The sequence below is a fragment of the Narcine bancroftii genome, chromosome 8 (assembly GCF_036971445.1).
Source record: "Narcine bancroftii isolate sNarBan1 chromosome 8, sNarBan1.hap1, whole genome shotgun sequence".
In the NCBI taxonomy this organism is placed as follows: domain Eukaryota; kingdom Metazoa; phylum Chordata; class Chondrichthyes; order Torpediniformes; family Narcinidae; genus Narcine; species Narcine bancroftii.
This window is the reverse complement of record NC_091476.1, coordinates 73634757-73656754: the sequence shown is the minus strand read 5'-3', so window position 1 is coordinate 73656754 and position 21998 is coordinate 73634757. Positions and strand designations below refer to the sequence as shown.

At 40.9% G+C, this 21998-nt stretch overlaps 1 protein-coding gene across 7 annotated transcripts in view; it reads left to right on the top strand.

Annotated features, from left to right (window-relative positions):
* Nucleotides 1–18068: 18068 nt before the first annotated feature.
* Nucleotides 18069–21998, top strand: part of LOC138740865 (mitogen-activated protein kinase kinase kinase kinase 2-like) — a 54320-nt gene continuing 50390 nt past the window's right edge. For 4 of the 7 annotated variants that reach the window (XM_069894093.1, XM_069894092.1, XM_069894091.1 and 1 more), the window contains exon 1: nucleotides 18069–18301. In XM_069894093.1, the coding sequence (XP_069750194.1) occupies nucleotides 18179–18301 (123 nt within the window). In that variant the 5' untranslated portion in view covers nucleotides 18069–18178. Of the gene's footprint in view, nucleotides 18302–20967; nucleotides 21183–21998 lie in introns of those variants that run through there. The other 3 variants (XM_069894095.1, XM_069894094.1, XM_069894097.1) reach the window with 1 other exon arrangement.

The following is a 21998-nucleotide window of genomic DNA, read 5'->3' as shown; positions in this document are numbered from 1 at the left end:
ATGTATGTGGGTAAAGAGGTATATGTGTGTATATATATAGCATGCATACATGAATGTATCCGTATTTAGAGGAAAATATATAGAGTATAGACAAGAATTAATAAGGGAAGGAAATGGAATAGAGGGAATAAGGAGGGAATTAAAAGAATGACCTTTGTTACATATAAAAAGTGAAATCTTTTCTGGGGGGGGCTGGGTGGAGAGGAGTTACGGTCACTGCAAAATCAGCTGACGCTTGCGAGTGAATTCGCAAATCCAAATGGAGAGGGGAGATGTGGTTGTCCGACAAGGGATAAAGGACAACTCAGGAGGGGAAGGGGAGATTGAGGCTAAAGAAGTTTTAAATAGGAGAATAAGGAAAATGTTTGATGTTTTAGGAATGTTGTCTTATAAAGCGTTCAAAACAAGAAAACAGAAATGGATAAGAAGGAAAGGTAATGATGGAGAAACGGAAAGGGAAGATAAACAAAGTATAAAATGGCTACGTTGAACTATATGACTTTAAATATTAATGGAATACATAACCAAATTAAAAGGAAGAAACTGCTAAATTTACTGAAAAAAGAAAAAATTGAAATAGCATTTGTGCAAGAAACACATTTAACTGAATTGGAGCACAAGAAATTAAAGAGAGATTGGGTAGGACACGTAACAGCAGCATCATATAATTCAAAAGCAAGAGGAGTAGCTATATTAATTAGTAAAAATGTGCCATTTAAAATAGAAGAGGAAATAATAGATCCAGCAGGGAGATATGTAATGATAAAATGTCAGATATATTCAGACTTTTGGAAACTACTCAATGTATATTCACCTAATGAAGAAGATCAAAAGTTTATGCAAGATATCTTTTTGAAGATAGCAGATACGCAAGCGAACATATTAATAGGAGGGGATTTCAACCTGAATTTGGATTCAAATATGGACAAAACTGGGAAAAAAATTAACAGAAAGAACAAAGTAACCAAATTTATAATTAAATCGATGGAAGAAATGCAACTTTTGGATATATGGAGGAAACAACACACAAAGGAAAAGGGATATTCATATTACTCGGCTAAACATAAAACATTCTCAAGAATAGACCTATTTTTGTTATCAGTTCGTATGCAAGATAGAGTAAAAAAAACAGAATATAAAGGTAGAATACTATCGGACCATTCACCCTTAATATTGACAATAAAGTTAGAGGACATCCCTCCAAGAATGTATAGATGAAGATTAAACCCCACGATAGTTAAAAGGCAGGATTTTAGAGAATTTATTGAAAGACAAATTAAAATGTATTTTGAAATAAATACGAAATCAGTGAAAGATAAGTTTATACTATGGGATGCAATCAAAGCATTCATTAGAGGGCAAATAATAAGTTATGTAACCAAGATGAAAAATGACTATAATCAGGAAACAGAACAGTTGGAAAGGGAAATAGTAAATATAGAAAAAGAATTAGCAATGAAGGAAGATACAACTAAAAGAAGAGAATTGGCAGATAAAAAAATAAAATATGAAACACTACAAACATATAAGGTGGAGAAGAATATAATGAAGACAAAACAGAAATATTATGAACTAGGTGAAAAAACGCACAAAATTCTAGCATGGCAGCTTAAGACAGAACAAGCTAAGAAAATGTTATTGGCGTCAAGGAAAAAAGACAAACAAATTACATATAATCCAAAAGAAATTAAGAAAAACTTTAGAGAATTCTATGAACAATTATACCGAACTGAAAACGAAGGAAAAGAAGGGAAAATAGATGAATTTCTAACAAAAATTGAACTACCAAAGCTACAAATAGAGGAACAAAATAAATTAACAGAGCCATTTGGAATAGTAGAAATACAAGAGATAATAATAGACACCAGGAGAGGATGGATTCCCAATAGAATTCTATAAAACATTTAAAGATTTATTAATTCCGCCCCTCCTGGAAGTAATCAACCAGATTGATAAAACACAAAGCTTACCAGATTCATGTAAAACATCAATAATTACAGTAATACTAAAGCAAGGGAAAGATCCACTCACACCAGCGTCATATAGACCAATATCTTTACTTAACACAGATTATAAGATAATAGCTAAACTATTAGCAAACAGATTAGCAGAGTATGTACCGAAAATGGTAAATCTAGACCAAACTGGATTTATCAAAAAAAGACGCACAACAGACAATATTTGTAAATTTATTAACTTAATTCATGCAGTAGAAGGGAATAAAGCGCCAACAGTAGCAGTTGCTTTAGACGCAGAGAAGGCCTTTGACAGAGTAGAATGGAATTATTTGTTCAAAGTATTGCAAAAATTCAGTTTACCGGAGAAGTATATTAATTGGATTAAAGCATTATATAAGGGGCCATTGGCGAAAGTGACAGTAAATGGACATGTATCAAAGCAATTTAACTTAAGCAGGTCAACACGGCAGGGATGCCCACTATCACCTTTATTGTTCGCGTTAGCTATAGAACCACTAGCAGAATTGATAAGAACAGAAAATAATATAAAAGGGATAAAAATAAAAGACAAGGAATATAAAATCAGTTTATTTGTGGATAATGTTATAATATACTTAACAGAACCAGAAGTATCAATAAAAGAATTATATAAGAAATTGAAGGAATATGGAGAAGTGTCGGGTTACAAGATCAACGTAAATAAAAGTGAAGCAATGCCTATGAATAATGCGGATTTCTCAAAATTTAAGAAGGAATCACCATTTAGATGGCAAATGCAAGCAATAAGATACCTAGGTGTACAAATAAATAAAAATCTTGGCCAACTATATAAACTCAATTATTATCCACTAATGAAAAAATTACAGGACGATTTAGAGAATTGGAAAGATTTACCACTAACACTAATAGGAAGGATAAACTGTATTAAAATGAACATTTTTCCAAGGATATTATACCTATTTCAGGCATTGCCAATACAACTGACAGAGAAATTCTTCAAGGAGTTAAAGAAAATAATAAGGAAATTTTTATGGAAAGGGGGGAAACCGAGGATAGCACTAGATAAATTAACAGAATGGTATAAACAAGGAGGCTTACAACTGCCAAACTTTAAAAATTATTATAGAGCCGCACAATTAAGATACCTATCAAATTTTTATCAAACAAGGGAAAAGCCAGATTGGACCAGATTAGAATTAGATAAAATAGGGGAAAAGATACCTGAACACATATTATATAAATGGGATGAAAAATTGGTACAACATAGAAGTTCTCCAGTATTACATCATCTCCTCAATATTTGGAAGAAGATTCATGTAGAAAGAAGTAAAACAAATTATCAATTACCAAAACAAAAGCTCTGTGGAGAGCACCCCAGTGGCTACAGATCTTAGCAACGAATATACAGTATTGGATGAAGTAGGGGAAGATAACCTGCCAGAGGTAGCGCCAAAGGAGACAGTGGTACAGAAGGAGAAGAAGGGAAACAAGGTGGACATTGGGGACTCCATTGTTAGGGGAACGGACAGAAGATTCTGCGAACCTGACAAGTGTTCCCATATGGTGTGTTGCCTCCCAGGAGCCAGGGTACGTGACGTCTCGGATAGGGTTCAGAGTATCCTGGGGGGGAAGGAGACTGGCCAGAGGTATTGATACACGTGGGCACAAATGACGTAGATAGATTGAAGGAGGAGATCCTGAAGAGAGACTACCGTGAGCTCGGAAGGAGGTTGAGAAGCAGGACCTCCAGGATTGTAATCTCGAGGCTGCTTCCTGTACTGTGCGAGGGTGGGGGCAAGAATAATAAAATCAAGAGGTTAAATGTGTGGCTGAGCGAATGGTGCAGAGTGCAGCGATTCAGGTTCATTGACCATTGGGATCTCTTCTGGGGAAGACGGGACCTATACAGGAGGGATGGTTTATACCTGAATGTGAAGGGGGCCAATATACTGGCAGTTAGGTTTAATAAAGCTGTCGGAGCTGATTTAAACTAATTTGGCAGGGGGATAGGAACAGGACTGATGGGGAAGTAGATAGGAGAGAGAATATAGGAGTGGTTCCGATAGACGGTGAAACAATAAGGAATAATGGAGCTAAAAGTGATAGGAGAATAAGAACGAATGCACCAAGAACCAAGGTGGAGGGAGAAAGGAGGTATGGCATCAAGGTATTGTGTATGAATGCAAGGAGTGTAAGGAATAAAATGGATGAGCTTGAGGCGCAAATGGCAATGGGAGGTTATGACATTGTCGGAATAACGGAGACATGGCTGCGGGAAGGGCAGGATTGGGAAATAAATGTTCCAGGGTACACGTCCTTTAGAAAGGACAGAAAGTTAAGAAGAGGAGGTGGGGTAGCTCTGTTGGTAAGAAATGAGATTCAGGCATTTGAAAGGAAGGACATTGAAACAGGTGAGGTAGAGTCTGTTTGGATTGAATTAAGAAATTGCAAGGGCAAGAGGAATATAATGGGGGTCATTTACAGGCCTCCGAAAAGTAGCTCAGATATCGGTAGTAGTATATATCAGGAATTAAGAGTGGCATGTCAAAGTGGTAGCAATACGGTAGTTATGGGGGACTTCAACATGAAGGTGGACTGGGATAATCAGACGGGGGCAGGAACACAAGAGAGCGAGTTTATAGAATGTCTACGAGATACTTTCTTGGAACAGCTAGTGGAGGAACCTACCAGGGGGAAGTCGATTCTGGACTGGGTGCTGTGCAGCGACGCAGACTTAATAAGTGACCTTGATGTAGGGGAGCCATTAGGGAATAGTGACCATGGTATGGTTACTTTTAAGCTGCAATTAGAAAGGGAAATGGAAAGGAAGTCGGAAGCATCTGTACTTCAGTTAAATAAAGGGAACTTTGCAGCTATGAGGGAGGAGCTATCCAAAATAAAATGGGAAGATACGCTAGCTGGGAGGACAACTGGGGAAAAATGGCAGGTTTTTATGGACATTTTTCACAGGATTCAGGACAAATTTATTCCAAAGTGGAGGAAAGGCTCTAGGAGATGCAAATGGCAGCCCTGGCTAACTAAGGAAATCAAGTGCATTATCAAGTCCAAAGGGAGTAATTATAAGATAGCGAAGCGGAGTGGGAAATTAGAGGATTGGGAAACCTTCAAAGAACATCAGAGGGTATCTAAGAAAGCCATAAGAGACGGGAAAATGAAGTACGAGAGGAAATTAGCAGATAATATTGCGGAGGATAGCAAAAGCTTTTTTAAGTATGTGAAGAGGAAGAAATTGGTTTGGTCTAAAATTGGCCCTTTGAAAATGGGCAAGGGTGAAATTATTACCGGAAACAAGGAGATGGCAGAGGAATTTAACAAATAATTTGCAACTGTCTTCACCAAGGAGGATATAGGTTATAGTCAGTTAGGGGGTAGTGGTCATGCGGTACCAAGAGACTTGGGGAACTTTACTGGGGAGGTAGGGGATCTAATGGATATCCGGATCCAGAAGCAGGAGGTTATGAGTAAATTGTTGGGACTGAGGGCTGATAAATCCCTAGGGCCTGATGGGCTGCATCCTAGGGTGCTTAAAGAGGTGGCTATGGAAATTGTGGAGGCACTGGTCGACATTTTCCAAAGTTCCATAGATTCCGGGGAGGTCCCTGAGGATTGGAGAGTGGCTGATGTGGTGCCGCTTTTTAAGAAAGGAGGGAGAGAGAAAACGGGAAATTATAGACCGGTTAGCCTGACATCAGTGGTGGGGAAGATATTGGAGTCCATCATAAAAGGAGAAATAGCAGAACACTTAGTCAGTAATAATAGTATAAGGGCTAGTCAGCATGGATTCCTTAAGGGTAAGTCATGCTTGACTAACCTTCTGGAATTTTTTGAGGATGTGACAAAGAGGGTGGACTCGGGAGAGCCAGTGGATGTGGTGTATTTGGACTTCCAGAAGGCCTTTGATAAGGTACCGCACGGGAGTCTAGTCCGCAAGATTAGGGAGCATGGTATTGGAGGTAAGGTGCTGACATGGATAGGAAATTGGTTAAGAGATAGGAAACAAAGGGTTGGAGTAAATGGGTCTTTTTCAGAATGGCAGGATGTGACGAGTGGGGTGCCTCAGGGATCGGTGTTGGGTCCTCAGTTGTTTGTAATTTATGTTAATGATTTGGATGAGGGGATTATAAATAACATGAGCAAATTTGCAGATGACACTAAACTGGGTGGCGGTGTGGGGTGTGAGGAGGATGTAAGGAAAATGCAGAGGGACTTGGACAGGCTGGAGGAGTTGGCGGCTAAATGGAAGATGAATTTCAATGTGAACAAATGTGAGGTTATTCATTTTGGGGGAAGTAATAGGAAAGCTGAGGGAGTGGGGAAATGCAAATGGATCTGGGTGTACTTGTTCACCGGTTACTGAAGGCTAGCATGCAGGTTCAGAAAGCTGTGAAGAAGGCAAATGGAATGTTGGCTTTCATAAAGAGGGGATTGGAGTATAGGAACAGAGACGCCCTTCTGCAGTTATACAGGGCCCTGGTGAAACCCCACCTGGAGTATTGCGTCCAGTTCTGGTCTCCAAGGAAGGACATAATAGCTATAGAGGGTGTGCAGCGCAGATTTACAAGGTTAGTTCCAGGGATGGCAGGGTTGTCATATGCAGCAAGGCTAGAAAAACTGGACTTGTATCCATTGGAGTTTAGAAGGATGAGGGGGGACATGATTGAGGTATACAAAATCATCAGGGGGATAGACAAGGTGAAGTCTGATTACTTGTTCCCAATGATGGGGGAGACGAGGACTAGAGGGCATAGTTTAAGAATACAGGGTAGGCCCTTTAGGACGGAGATGAGAAAGCATTTTTTTATCCAGAGAAGTGTGAATCTGTGGAATGCTCTGCCACAGAGGGTGGTAGAGGCGGATTCGCTGACTATGTTCAAAAGAGAGTTAGATAAGACTCTTGTGGGTAACGGAGTTAAGGGTTATGGGGATAAGGCTGGAAAGGGGTACTGATGGTAATGATCAGCCATGATCTAAAATGGCGGTGCTGGCCCGACGGGCCAAATGGCCTACTCCAGCTCCTATTGTCTATTGTCTATTGTCTATTGACGTAAAACAAGTTACTCCCTTTTACAATAGATAACCTTTCCTTTAGAGAATGGGAGAAAAAAGGGATTAAAAGAATAGAAAATTGTCTTTCAGGAAATAGATTATTATCCTTTGAACAAATGAAAGATTAAATACAATATAACTCAAGATACAGTGCTGGCATATTACCAATTGAGATCCTACTTGAAGGACAAATTAGGAAGCAGTATGAGTTTACCAGAGGGAAGTAACTTTGAATATGTGATTACAGATACAATGATAATCAAAAGATTTATAACAAATATGTATATTAAACTGGAAGAAAAGGAGAATGAGGAAACAAATGGTAAAACTAACAAAAATGGGAACAAGATTTAAATATAAAGATAAAAAAGGAAACATGGGAGAAATTATGTTCTGGAACGATGAGAAATAGAATAAATACGAGGTTACGTATGATACAATATAACTGGATACACAGGCTATACATTACACCTCAAAAGTTAAATAAATGGGACCCAACAGTATCTGATAGATGTTTTCTTTTCTTTTAAATTTTTTATTTTTCACACCATAACCACATTAACCATGATACATACATTTTCCTTTTCAAATATATACAGTGCCATTTTCTCCCCCCCCCTCTCTCCTCCCATCGCACCCTCCCTACCTCCCCCCTCCCGTCCATTTAAAGTACAAAATCTAGGATACATTAAACCAATCAAACAATGTTGTCATTCAATAAAAATAAACAATAAATTCCACTGAGTCAATTCTTTTCATTTCCTTCTCCTTTCGTTAATTTAGGTAGTGAATGTCCCCGGTAGGTTTTCGCTATTGTGTTTCATGTAAGGCTCCCATATTTGTTCAAATATTTCAATATTATTTCTTAAACTATATGTTATTTTTTCTAATGGAATACATTTATTCATTTCTATATACCATTGTTGTATTTTCAAATTATCTTCCGATTTCCAGGTTGACATAATACATTTTTTTTGCTACGGCTACAGCTATCTTAACAAATTTTTTTGTGCATCATCCAAATCAATTCCAAACTCTTTGTTTTTTACGTTACTTAGGAGGAAAATCTCTGGATTCTTTGGTATATTGTTTTCTGTAATTTTATTTAACATTTGGTTTAGATCTTCCCAAAATTTTTCTACTTTCTCACATGTCCAGATTGCATGAATTGTTGTTCTCATTTCTTTTTTACATCAAAAACATCTATCAGATACTGTTGGGTCCCATTTATTTAACTTTTGAGGTGTAATGTATAGCCTGTGTATCCAGTTATATTGTATCATACGTAACCTCGTATTTATTCTATTTCTCATCGTTCCAGAACATAACTTCTCCCAGGTTTCCTTTTTTATCTTTATATTTAAATCTTGTTCCCATTTTTGTTTAGTTTTACCATTTGTTTCCTCATTCTCCTTTTCTTGCAGTTTAATATACATATTTGTTATAAATCTTTTGATTATCATTGTATCTGTAATCACATATTCAAAGTTACTTCCCTCTGGTAACCTCAGACTACTTCCTAATTTGTCCTTCAAGTAGGATCTCAATTGGTAATATGCCAGCACTGTATCTTGAGTTATATTGTATTTAATCTTTCATTTGTTCAAAGGATAATAATCTATTTCCTGAAAAACAATTTTCTATTCTTTTGATCCCTTTTTTCTCCCATTCTCTAAAGGAAACGTTATCTATTGTAAAAGGGAGTAACTTGTTTTGCGTCAATATTAGTTTTGGTAATTGATCATTTGTTTTATTTCTTTCTACATGAATCTTCTTCCAAATATTGAGCAGAAGATGTAATACTGGAGAATTCCTACGTTGTACCAATTTTTCATCCCATTTATATATGTTCGGGTATCTTCTCCCCTATTTTATCTAGTTCTAATCTAGTCCAATCTGGCTTTTCCCTTGTTTGATAAAAATCTGATAGGAATCTTAATTGTGCGGCTCTATAATAATTTTTAAAGTTTGGCAGTTGTAAGCCTCCTTGTTTATACTATTCTGTTAATTTATCTAGTGCTATCCTCGGTTTCCCCCCTTTCCATAAAAATTTCCTTATTATTTTCTTTAACTCCTTGAAGAATTTCTCTGTCAGGTGTATTGGCAATGCCTGAAATAGGTATAATATCCTTGGAAAAATGTTCATTTTAATACAGTTTATCCTTCCTATTAGTGTTAATGGTAAATCTTTCCAATGCTCTAAATCGTCCTGTAATTTTTTCATTAGTGGATAATAATTGAGTTTATATAGTTGGCCGAGGTTTTTATTTATTTGTATACCTAGGTATCTTATTGCTTGCATTTGCCATCTGAATGGTGATTCCTTCTTAAATTTTGAGAAATCTGCATTATTCATAGGCATTGCTTCACTTTTATTTACGTTAATCTTGTAACCCGACACTTCTCCATATTCCTTCAATTTCTTATATAATTCTTTTATTGATAGTTCTGGTTCTGTTAAGTAAACTATAACATCATCCGCAAATAAACTGATTATATATTCCTTGTCTTTTATTTTTATCCCTTTTATATTATTTTCTGTTCTTATCAATTCTGCTAGTGGTTCTATAGCTAACGCGAACAATAAAGGTGATAGTGGGCATCCCTGCCGTGTTGACCTGCTTAAGTTAAATTGCTTTGATACATATCCATTTACTGTCACTTTCGCCAATGGTCCCTTATATAATGCTTTAATCCAATTAATATACTTCTCTGGTAAACTGAATTTTTGCAATACTTTGAATAAATAATTCCATTCTACTCTGTCAAAGGCCTTCTCTGCGTCTAAAGCAACTGCTACTGTTGGCGTTTTACTCCCTTCTACTGCATGAATTAAGTTAATAAATTTACAAATATTGTCTGTTGTGCGTTTTTTTTTAGATAAATCCAGTTTGGTCTAGATTTACCATTTTCGGTACATACTCTGCTAATCTGTTTGCTAATAGTTTAGCTATTATCTTATAATCTGTGTTAAGTAAAGATATTGGTCTATATGACGCTGGTGTGAGTGGATCTTTCCCTTGCTTTAATATTACTGTAATTATTGCTGTTTTACATGAATCTGGTAAGCTTTGTGTTTTATCAATCTGGTTGATTACTTCCAGGAGGGGAGGAATTAATAAATCTTTAAATGTTTTATAGAATTCTATTGGGAATCCATCCTCTCCTGGTGTCTTATTATTTGGTAATGTTTTTATTATCTCTTGTATTTCTATTATTCCAAATGGTTCTGTTAATTTATTTTGTTCCTCTATTTGTAGTTTTGGTAATTCAATTTTAGTTAGAAATTCATCTATTTTCCCTTCTTTCAATTCATTTACAGTTTGGTATAATTGTTCATAGAATTCTCTAAAGTTTTCCTTGATCTCCTTTGGATTATATGTGATTTGTTTGTCTTTTTTCCTTGATGCCAATACCATTTTCTTAGCTTGTTCTGTCTTAAGCTGCCATGCTAGAATTTTGTGCGTTTTTTCCCCTAGTTCATAATATTTCTGTTTTGTCTTTATTATATTCTTCTCCACCTTATATGTTTGTAGTGTTTCATATTTTATTTTTTTATCTGCCAATTCTCTTCTTTTAGTTGTATCTTCCTTCATTGCTAATTCTTTTTCTATATTTACTATTTCCCTTTCCAACTGTTCTGTTTCCTGATTATAGTCGTTTTTCATCTTGGTTACATAACTTATTATTTGCCCTCTAATGAATGCTTTGATTGCATCCCATAGTATAAACTTATCTTTCACTGATTCCGTGTTTATTTCAAAATACATTTTAATTAGTCTTTCAATGAATTCTCTAAAACCCTGCCTTTTGAGTAACATGGAGTTTAATCTCCATCTATACATTCTTGGAGGGATGTCCTCTAACTTTATTGTCAATATTAAGGGTGAATGGTCTGATAATATTCTAGCTTTATATTCTGTTTTTCTTACTCTATCTTGGATACGAGCTGATAACCAAAATAGGTCTAATCTTGAGTATGTTTATGTCTAGCTGAGTAATATGAATATTCCTTTTCCTTTGGGTGTTGTTTCCTCCATATATCCAAAAGTTGCATTTCTTCCATCGATTTAATTATAAATTTGGTTACTTTGTTCTTTCTGTTAATTTTTTTCCCAGTTTTATCCATATTTGAATCCAAATTCAGGTTGAAATCCCCTCCTATTAATATATTTCCTTGCGTATCTGCTATCTTCAAAAAAATATCTTGCATAAACTTTTGATCTTCTTGTTTAGGTGAATATACATTGAGTAGATTCCAAAACTCCGAATATATCTGACATTTTATCATTACATATCTCCCTGCTGGTTCTATTATTTCCTCTTCTATTTTAATTGGCACATTTTTACTAATTAATATAGCTAGCCCTCTTGCTTTTGAATTATACTACGCTGCTGTTACGTGTCCTACCCAATCTCTCTTCAATTTCTTGTGCTCCAATTCAGTTAAATGTGTTTCTTGCACAAATGCTATTTCAATTTTTTCTTTTTTCAGTAAATTTAGCAGTTTCTTCCTTTTAATTTGGTTATGTATTCCGTTAATATTTAAAGTCATATAGTTCAGCGTAGCCATTTTATACTTTGTTTATCTTCCCTTTCCGTTTCTCCATCATTACCTTTCCTTCTTATCCATTTCTGCTTTCTTGTTTTGAAGACTTTATAAGACAACATTTCTAAAACATCAAACATTTTCCTTATTCTCCTATTTAAAACTTCTTTAACCCCAATCTCCCCTCCCCCTCCTGAGTTGTCCTTTATCCCTTGTTGGACATCCACATCTCCCCTCTTCATTTGGATTTGCGAATTCACTCGCAAACGTCAGCTGATTTTGCAGTGACCGTAACTCCTCCCCACCCAGCCCCCCCGAAAAGGTTTCAATTTTCATATATAACAAAGGTCACTCTTTTAATTCCCTCCTTATTCCCTCTATTCCATTTCCCTCCCTTATTAATTCTTGTCTATACTCTATATATTTTCCTCTAAATACGATACATTCATGTATGCACACTATATATATACACAGATATACCCCTTTACACACATACATATAGATCGTGGTCATTTTTACTCTTATTACATGTCTTCATCTCTCTGCTTGTTTTGTAGTTGTTCTGCAAATTTTCTTGATTCCTCTGGATCCGAGAATAGTCTGTTTTGTTGCCCTGGAATAATTATTTTAAGTACTGCTGGGTACCTTAACATAAATTTATATCCTTTTTTCCATAAGATCGTTTTTGCTATATTGAACTCCTTCCTCTTCTTCAGCAGTTCAAAACTTATGTCTGGATAGAAAAAAAATTTTTGACCTTTATATTCCAGTGGCTTTTTGTCCTCTCTTACTTTCTTCATTGCTTTCCTCCAATATATTTTCTCTTGTTGTATATCTTAAGAATTTTACTAAAATGGATCTTGGTTTTTGCTGCGGTTGTGGTTTGGGGGCTAAAGTTCTATGTGCCCTCCCTATTTCCATTTCTTCCTGTAATTCTGGTCTTCCCAGGACCCTGGGGATCCAATCTTTTATAAATTCTCTCATATTCTTGCCTTCTTCATCTTCCTTAAGGCCCACTATCTTTATATTATTTCTTCTAATATAGTTTTCTATCATATCTATCTTCTGAGCTAACAGCTCCTGTGCTTCTTTAGCTTTTTTTATTAGATTCTTCTAATTTCTTTTTTAAGTCTTTTACTTCCATATCTACAAATGTTTCTCGTTTTTCCATATTTTCCACTCTTTTTGCCAATTCTGATATGGCCACTTCCATTTTATTCATTCTTTCTTCTGCATTCTTAATTCTTCTTTTTATCTCATCAAATTCTTGTAATTGCCATTCTTTCACTGATTCCATATATTCTTTAAAAAAAGATACATCCATTGTCTTGCCTTTCTCTTCTTCTTCCACTTCTTTCTGTTCTTCTTCTTCTTCTTCCTCTGGGTTGACCATCTATTGTTTCCTTGTTTTCTTTTTACCCTCTTCTTTCTTGTTGTCGTTATTGTCTGTGTTCTGCACCTGCTGCTGTGCTGCAGGTGTCTCTCTCAGCTGTGGAGATCGACTCCGCAGCTGTTCCCCCCTCCCGTCAGTGTGGTTTTTTTTCATGCGCAGTTGCGCACTTTTACTCGGCTCCGCGAGCCATTTTTGTAGTCCTGAGCCCGGGACCTCCACTGACCTGTGGGAGTGGGCTTCTCTCTCCGCGGCGGGCCTCTTCGGACAGGTAAGGCCTTCACCTTCTTCTTCCGACGTCTTTCCTTCTTCTTTTCTTCCCGTTGTTTTTGGTTTTTCTTTCTTCGCTGCCATTGTCTTCACACTTTTACTTTCACTTTGTTTTGGTTTTTAAGTTTGTGCTTTTGTTTTTTCTCTATCTTTTTTTAACTTTTCTGGAGAGGGCTGGAGTTCCCCGACCGGCCACTACTCCATCACGTGACTCCTCTCTGATAGATGTTTTCGATGTAAAAAAGAAATAGGAACAACAATTCATGCAATCTGGACATGTGAGAAAGTAGAAAAATTTTGGGAAGATCTAAATCAGATATTAAATAAAATAACAGAAAACAATATACCAAAAAACCCAGAGATCTTCCTCCTAAGTAACATAAAAAACAAAGAATTTGGAATTGATTTGGAGGATGCACAAAAAAGATTTGTTAAGATAGCTCTAGCCGTAGCAAAAAAATGTATTATGTCAACCTGGAAATTGGAAGATAATTTGAAAATACAACAATGGTATATAGAAATGAATAAATGTATTCCATTAGAAAAAATAACATATAGTTTAAGAAATAATATTGAAATATTTGAACAAATATGGGAGCCTTACATGAAACACAATAGCGAAAACCTACCGGGGTCAATCACTACTTAAATTAACGGAAGGTGAAGGAAATGAAAAGAATGGAATCAGTGGAATTTCTTGTGTATTTTCATTGAATGACAACATTGTTTGACTGGTTTAATGTATCCTAGATTTTGTACTTTAAATGGATGGGAGGGGGGAGGTAGGGAGGGTGGGATGGGAGGAGGGGTGGGGGAGAAAATGGCACTGTATATGTGTGAAAAGGAAAAAGTGTGTATCATGGTTAATGTAATTTATGGTGTGAAAAAAAAATTTAAAAAAAAATGATAATCATTATTATCTGAAATCTTCTCAAAAAAAAGTAAAAGATTTTTTTTTTTTAATCAACTTTGCCACTTCGACCACCATTGCTTCCATTTCTTCTTGAAATCTGATTCCCATCTTGTATCTCCACTCTCTTTGGAGACCGTGGAGGACTACGCCATTCCTGAAATTGCGTAATCGGTAAAGATTGAGCAAAGTTCATAGCTTCTTTAGGATTATCAAAGAACTTTGGCTGATATCCATCCTGAAAAATCTTCAAAACCGCAGGGTACCTAAATGTTGCCTTATATCCTTTTTTCCACAACAGCTCTTTCACGGAATTAAATTCACGTCGTTGAAACATAATTTCTTGACTCAGATCCAGATAAAAAAAGACATGTTGTTCTGAACCATCAAAGGAGATCTATTTTGCTGTGCATTTCTAATAGCCACACGTAAAATTGTCTCTCTATCACAGTAGTTTAAGCAATGGACCAGAACAGGTCTTGGATTCTGTCCTGAAAAAGGTTTCCTTCTCAAAGCTCTATGAGCATGTTCCAATATTAAACCTTCGGGGAACTTGTCCTAACACTCGTGGAATCCATTCAGTAAAAAAATTTCTTGGATCTGGCCCTTCTATGTCTTCTGGCAAACCAACAATTTTTACATTGTTCTGTCTAGATTGATTCTCCAAATAAGCAACCCTTTTTGCTAAATTTTTATTGTGAATCTGCAATGTTTCAATTGTTTTGTTTACATCTTGCAATTGATCTTGTACATCAGCTAAACCTTGATCACACATATCAAGTCTTTCATTAGTTTCAAGTTTAAAAGCTCCATAGTCAGCCATCTGTTGAGTGTTAATATCCACCAATGTATTAAGCTTGGAATAGACCTGGGTCATAGAATTACCTAGCTGTTTCATTGAAGAATATAGCTTAAATTCAAGAGTCTTGATAAGCATATCAGCAAAGGTAGATTCAGACATAGTAGGATCCTGCTGTTTCTGAGAGACCAAAGGATCTTCTTTCTGTCCCTTCCCTTGGTTTAGCAGCCTTTCTTGCAGTATGGCTCCGTGTAGAAACCCCTGCCACAGCCCCCTCAGCAATATCAGGAGGCTGATAATCAGGGTTATCTTTAAGCCATATCTCATCAAAAGCCTTCATTATATCCAAACCTGGGGAAACCGTCATAACCGGTGGTGCATTTCGCAGCACCACCGCTATATCAATCGGAGGTCGGCTCTTTAACTCTCCAGCTGGTGGCGTCCCAGCTGATTCAGCTGTCAAACTCTCAGCAACAGCGCTCACAGCGGGTGTTGTTTGAAATACATGCGCCTGGTTAGCCCTTTGTTCCAAAGGCTGCCTGGCGACATCTTTAAAGAGTCCTACCGGTACAAAACGAAGTTCCAATGCCGAATCCTGCACTTCTTCTCCTGGATCCATTCCACACTGAGTCCTGGCTTCTTGTAAACAGGTAGGCTCAGATAATTTCGGGAAATGTAATTTTTTAACAATCTGTTGGCGTTTTCTTTTACTTTTTTTAAGCAAATGTACCATTAGATATTAATTCAGCACCTCTTACTATTTATAAACTTTTTAAAGAATTTTAACAGGCACTTATAAACAAAACAATAACTCAGAGACAGGAGAGGACTGGAAGGCACGTCTGTTCCTTACGCCATCTTGCTACACCCCCGTATTCTCGTTTTACTTTGTGAATAATGTTTTTTTTGTAAAATAGAATTTGTATTGAAAGAAACCCATGTATTGGAGTGAAACACAAAAGTCTGCCAGACGCAGTGATTGTAGTTAAAAACAATGCTGGAGAAACTCAGCGGGTCACACAGCATGGTTTATGCATCGAAGTTACAGGTACAGAACCCGCGTTTCGGGCTTGAGCCCTATCATCATGGGATGAGCAAAATGTGGACGGGCAGGCGCCCGAACCACATGTGGGGTGGGAGGGACAGGGGGGAGGAGCTCGGTCCTGCAGGCAGAAGGAGGTAATCAGTAGAGAAGGGAGCAGCAAACAGTGGTGGGGGGGGAACAGCTCTGGGAATGGAGAGGGCGGGGGGGCAGAGAGCTGGTGGAAAGGAGGGATGGGGAAGAGAGGGGGAACGGGGAGTGGTCCAGCAGAAACCGAAGAAGTCGAAGTTAATGCAATCCGGTTAAATATGGAATACGAGGGGTTGCTCCTCCAATTTATGGATGGCCTCGGTTTGGCAGTTGCACGAGGCCGTGGACAGACAGGTCAGCGCGGGATTGAAGTGGTTGGCCACTGGGAGATCTCTGTCACTGATGCAGATAGAGCGAAGGGATCTTCCAGTCTGCATCCAGACTCTCTGACTTAGAGGAGCCCACAACGGGAGCACCAGATGCAGCAGATGACTCCTGCAGATTCACAAGTGGCTTATGATTGGGGTTCCTAATGGTGGTGAGCTGGTATGAATTGCTCATGGGGAATGTGCCTCGTGATTGACTCTCTCCATCCGCCCCACCTTTTCCTCGTGGGACTTTTGACAGACCCATGGCCGGCTGGCGCTGGAAGGCGGAACAGTAAAATGCCAACACCTGTGTGGAATGGCCCCATGGTCCCGTTCCAGTTCCCAAAACGAGGGCCTTAACCCATCAGCTTTGTTATCATCCAAGGTCAAAATCCAACTTCCGGAACCAAGATGGGCAGCAGAGATATCTCCCTCTTGCGGGCTACCAAGGGGGCCATTCCATGAGCTGATTTTAACCTTGGACTCTGTACTTTGGCGCAGCGGTTAGCCCAACATTGCTACAGAGTCAGCGATCAGGAATGGGGTTCGAATCCTGCGCTGTCTGCAAGGATTTGTTCATTCTCCCCATGTTTGCGTGGTTTTCTCCCACCCTTCAAATTGTTCTGGGGGTTTGATTGGGCGGCGCAGTCTCATGGGCCACAGGGCCTGTTACCCTATGTCTAAACGTCTACGTTTAAAATTGGGTGAAAGAGTGACAGAGGGGGAGGTTGTGTGAGTGGAAGATAGTGTGTTTGTGTTCAGAAGATTATGAGTGTAGTTGTTAACACCATGCTGTTACAACACCAATGCCCTGGGTTCGAATCCTGTGTAAGGAGTTTGTGCATTCTCCCTGGCTCTGTTAACCTTTCCTCTAAGACACGTTCTCCAATCCAGGCATCATCCTGGGAAATCTCTGCATGATTAATTGCTGTCAGGAGTTTTATGTTCTCCCCATGTCTATGTGGGTTTCTTCTGGGGGCTCCAGTTTCCTCTCACCCTCCAAAACATACAAGGGTTGTAGGACAATTGGGCGGCCAGAAGGACCTGTTACCGTGCTGTAGGACTAAATTTAAAAATTCCATCTCGGCTGATGGCCTTTCAAAATCTATTCACCTCTGCTGCAAAAATATTGAAAGGCTTTCCACTGTTCCTCGAGGAAGAGAGTTCCCAAAGACTCACAGCCTCCAAGAGGAAATGGTTTGACCTCTTTCCTGAGCCAGTTCTGTGCTCTCTCAGGCGAGGAAACCTCTTCGCAGTTAAACCTTCGAGAGAGCTGGGAGCAGGCGAGTGACGGAGAGACCTACCTAGGAGCGACGTAGGCAGTGACATCCTGCGGCGCAAGGCCATTTAGCCCAGTCGTGATGGGGGCACGACAGCCCTTGACGCCCCCCAATTCTCAGCCCTGCTCCAGACGTACCGGCCACCTCTTTATCCGGTGTCGCCATAGCTGCTTGGTCAGCTGCCGAGCAGGCTGGAGGGAGCCAAGGCGCCAAGACCCCCACCTGAGAGGGGGAGAGAGAGAGAGAGAGAGAGAGAGAGAGAGAGAGAGAGAGAGAGAGAGAGAGAGAGAGAGGGGGGGGGGGGATGACTCTGGTGAGACGAGAGCGGCCTGCAGGTGTCACACTCACACAGGAGCAGGGGATGCTACCTTATCGTTGTGGCTGCACATGACAGGAACAGGAAAAGGCAGCAAGAGAGGTTGCAATAGCTACAGAACACAAGGTTGGGGTCCAGAAGCCCTGGACTGCAGCGAAGAACCAGCTCGGCCACGCAGGTGGAACGCTGCGGGCCAGAGATGATGAACAGCATTTTCTACGATGGCCCTGATTTGGAGCAAATGATTTCGAGCAAAAACCCCATGGACGAGTTCGAGCTGATCCAACGGATTGGGAGTGGCACCTATGGTGACGTCTTTAAGGTCTGTCTCCCCTCACCTTTGGTAAAGCTGCCAACGCGCGAGATGGGAAGATGGATGACTCTGCCTCTGCTTCCTCTCCTCTTTCCGCCTTGTTTCCTGCTGCTGTCTCTTGGCCGTGAAGTTCAGTGGGATCGGTCCTTGTGGTGGGCGGCTGGGGCTCCGGAGGGAGTGAAGGGAAGGTGTTGCAGAGACTTGTCAGGCTGAGGTCATTCCCCCACCCCTGGGGCTGAGGGGCGGCTAAGCAAAGTTTATAGAAATCAGTAAGGGCATGGATTAGCTGGATGGTTTTTTCCCCAAGATGGGGAGACTAAAATTAGTAGGTTTAAGATGAGGGGCATTGGGGCACCTACTCCAAGAGGATGTGTGGGACAAGCTGCCAGAGGAAGTGGTAAAGGCGGTGAGAATTGCAATGTTTAAAGGACACTTGGGGCACTGGATGAGGAAGGATTAGAGCGGGGGTGGGCAACCTTTTAATTTAGACATACAGCACGGTAACAGGCCGTTTCGGCCCATAAGTCCACGCCGCCCAAGTGACCTACTCGTGGGCCGAATGGCCTGTTACCTGGCTGCATGTCTAAATTAAAATTTAAAAGGTTGGCCACCCCTGAGGGACGTGGGAGGGGGGGGGGGGGAGGGTCGGTCACAGGCATATAGGACTAGCAGGTTGGCATGGAGAATTAGGGCCGAATGGTCTGTTCCCTGGCAGTCACACTCTGAGCACCCTCTAGGGTTTTGGAACTGTTTAAGAGGAGTTGGTGGCCTTAATGTATCCATCTCATGATTCCACCCCCCATGAACTAAAATTAGGCACGTCTTCCCCTTTGGAACCAATCCCCACCACCTAAACCAGGGCGGGGGGGAGCTGGGGGAGGGGTGTGACCGGGGAAGGGCGAGGTTGAGGGAAGCCGTGACTGGGGAGGGGCGTCCAGGGTGAAGGGTGAAGCCGAGGGATGGAGGGGAGAGACATAACTGGAAGGAGGGCCGAGGGAGGGAACTAGAGTGAGGCGGGGGGCGGGAGAGCTGAGGGCCGAGATTGCAGTCCAGAACATCCACTTCCCAGCAGAACACTGCACGAGTAGCCCTGCAGGGTCCAAATGGCTGGACACCCATTGTCCCAAGGATGCAGGGACGCCTGCAGAGTGATGCAAACAGAGGCTTGTTCAGCATCCATCTGCAGACGAGGCGCTGTAGCCAGCAGGCAGACCAGGAGTGCGGCTCTGAGCTGCCAGCTCCCGCTCTCGTGTATGGCAGAAACCAGCAGGTCGGGCATCGCCGCCGGAAAGAGAAACTCCCTACGTCCTGTTCAGCATATGGGCATAGGCCCGAAACGTCAACAGCTTCTCTCAATGAACGCAGCCTGACGGATTGCTTCCAGCAACTTTAGTTTTGATTTGCAGAAGACAGGGCTGGCAGTTCTCCCAGTGTCGTAAGATCGGGGAAGGAAGGAGATTTTGCAAAAAAAGCGAGTCAGGCTCGAGGCGGGGTCAATGCTGCGTAGGAACGAACACAGGGGTGCGTGCAAAGGATAACCTATTCCTAGACCCACACACCTCTTCATGAGTCAGGAAGAGGCAGCAAGGAGCTCGAAGAGGTCAAGACAACCGGCCCCCATCTCAACAGCATTTTACGGGAGCACCATTGAGAGTGTCCTGTCTGGGTGTCTCGCTGTGTGGGGGACGATGGCTGCAAAGCATCGGACCGCAAGTCTACACAGAGGGTCATGAAAGCAGCCGAGAGGATCACTAGGGTCCCCCGTTCCTCTGCTGACCACTTTCACCAGGAGCGTGGCTTAAACGGGTCTCAAAAAGTGTGATGGAAGCCCCTTTCCATCCAGCCCACAAGATCGTTGACCCACTACCATCAGGAAGGAGCATCAAAATCAGGACTGGGGAATGGCTTCTTCCCGCAGGCTGTGAGATTGATGAACAGTATCCTGTAACCAAGTAAATCGACCCAAAATAGTTATTTTAAATGACATCTTCATCTACATTTCTACCATGTAGGTAGCTTTATGTATACTGGCGCTGTCTGAAAGGAGTTTGTATGCTCTCCCTGTGTATGCGTGGATTTCTTCCAAGTGCCCTGGTTTCCTCCCACCCTTTAAAAGTATACAGGGGTTCAGAATCAGAATTTATTGTCCTGAATCTCATTGCTTACAATGCAAATATTGCTATAAATTGAATTTCAAAATAAATAAATAAATAGGAGAAAGTGAGGCCGTGTCTGCAGGTCATTGTCCGTTCTAGAATCTGATGGCGGAGGGGGTAGAGGCTGTCCTTGTGTCGCTGGGTGCTCGCCTTCAGGCTCTTGGACCTCCTTTCCGATGGGAGCAGAGTGAAGAGGTGGCGGGTCTTTTGAGGAGAGAGGCTTGCTTTTTTTAAGACTGCCTTGTGTCGATGCTCTCGATGGACTGGCTGAGTTAACAAACTTCTGGAGTTCTTTCCCTGTCCTGTACATTGGCACCTCTGTACCGGACGGCGATGTAAACAGTAAGAATGTCCTCCATGGTACCCCCATAGAAATTTCCAAGAGTCTTTGCTGACATTGCCAGATCTTCTCCTTTTGGGTTCATGGGAGTATTTGGGCAGCACAGGCTCGTGGGCTGGGGGCGCCTGTTACCGTGCTATATGACCATTATGTCGTGTACTGGTGTAGGTGCCCCGCTGTCTGGAGAAACGTTGTTTTGTCGGGTTGTGTATGTACAGTCAGATGAGGCTTTATCAAGCCCTGGCAAGACCTCACGTGGAGAATTGTGAGCAGTTCCTCGTTTGAGAAAGGATGGGCTGACGTTGGAGAGGATGATTCCAGGAATGAGAGGGTTATCATGTGAGGAGCGTTTGACAGCTCTTGGCCTGAACTCGTTGGAATTTAGGAGAATGAGGTGGGGATCTCATTGAAACAGTTTTGAATGTTGAAAGCTTGGACAGAGTCGATGTCGAAAGGTTGTTTCCCTACCGGAGGGAGAGTCTGGGACAAGAGGGCCCAACTTCAGGATTGAAGGGCGTCCTCTTGCCCTCTCTGTTGGTGTGACCATTCTGCCCATTGAGTCTGTTCTGCCATTCAAATTGTGACTGATGATTCCAGGCTGTGTCCCTCAATTAACTTACAACCTCCATATGTTTTCAAGGTGGGGTGGAATCCGGAGCATCCAAGGAAAACCCACACAGATGTGGGAAAGGTGTACAGACTCCTCGCAGACCACCAAAAATAAATATATGTGAAGATACTTGAGATGAATATTTAGGGATAGTTAGCGGTTGCAGGATTTTACCGTTAATCAATTCCACAGCCTGAGGGAAGAAACTATTTCCCAGCCTGGCTGTCCTGGTTTTGAAGTTCCTTGATGGTACTATTGGAAAGGGTCCACAATAATTCATGGGCCTTGACTCTCAACCCCATTGTCTTGGTATCTCCCTATCCAGCCGCCCCGTCTAACTGCCATCAGCTCCGCACAGGCTCTGAACGGCCCGTTAAAGGGGCCGATGGTAGTTTCATTTAAAATTGCATGACCGCGGGGTCTGCACCCAAGATGGGGGCAGCAGCCATGAGGGGTTGCACAGATTCTGGGGGAGAGAAGGACTGGTGCAGGGCAACAAAAAACAGGGAGACCATCCCCCACCCCATCTGGGAAGGAGAAGCAGAGGAGATGACCCACGGTGGGGAGGGCTCTGTGGCTGAAAGACCTATGCCATTGGCA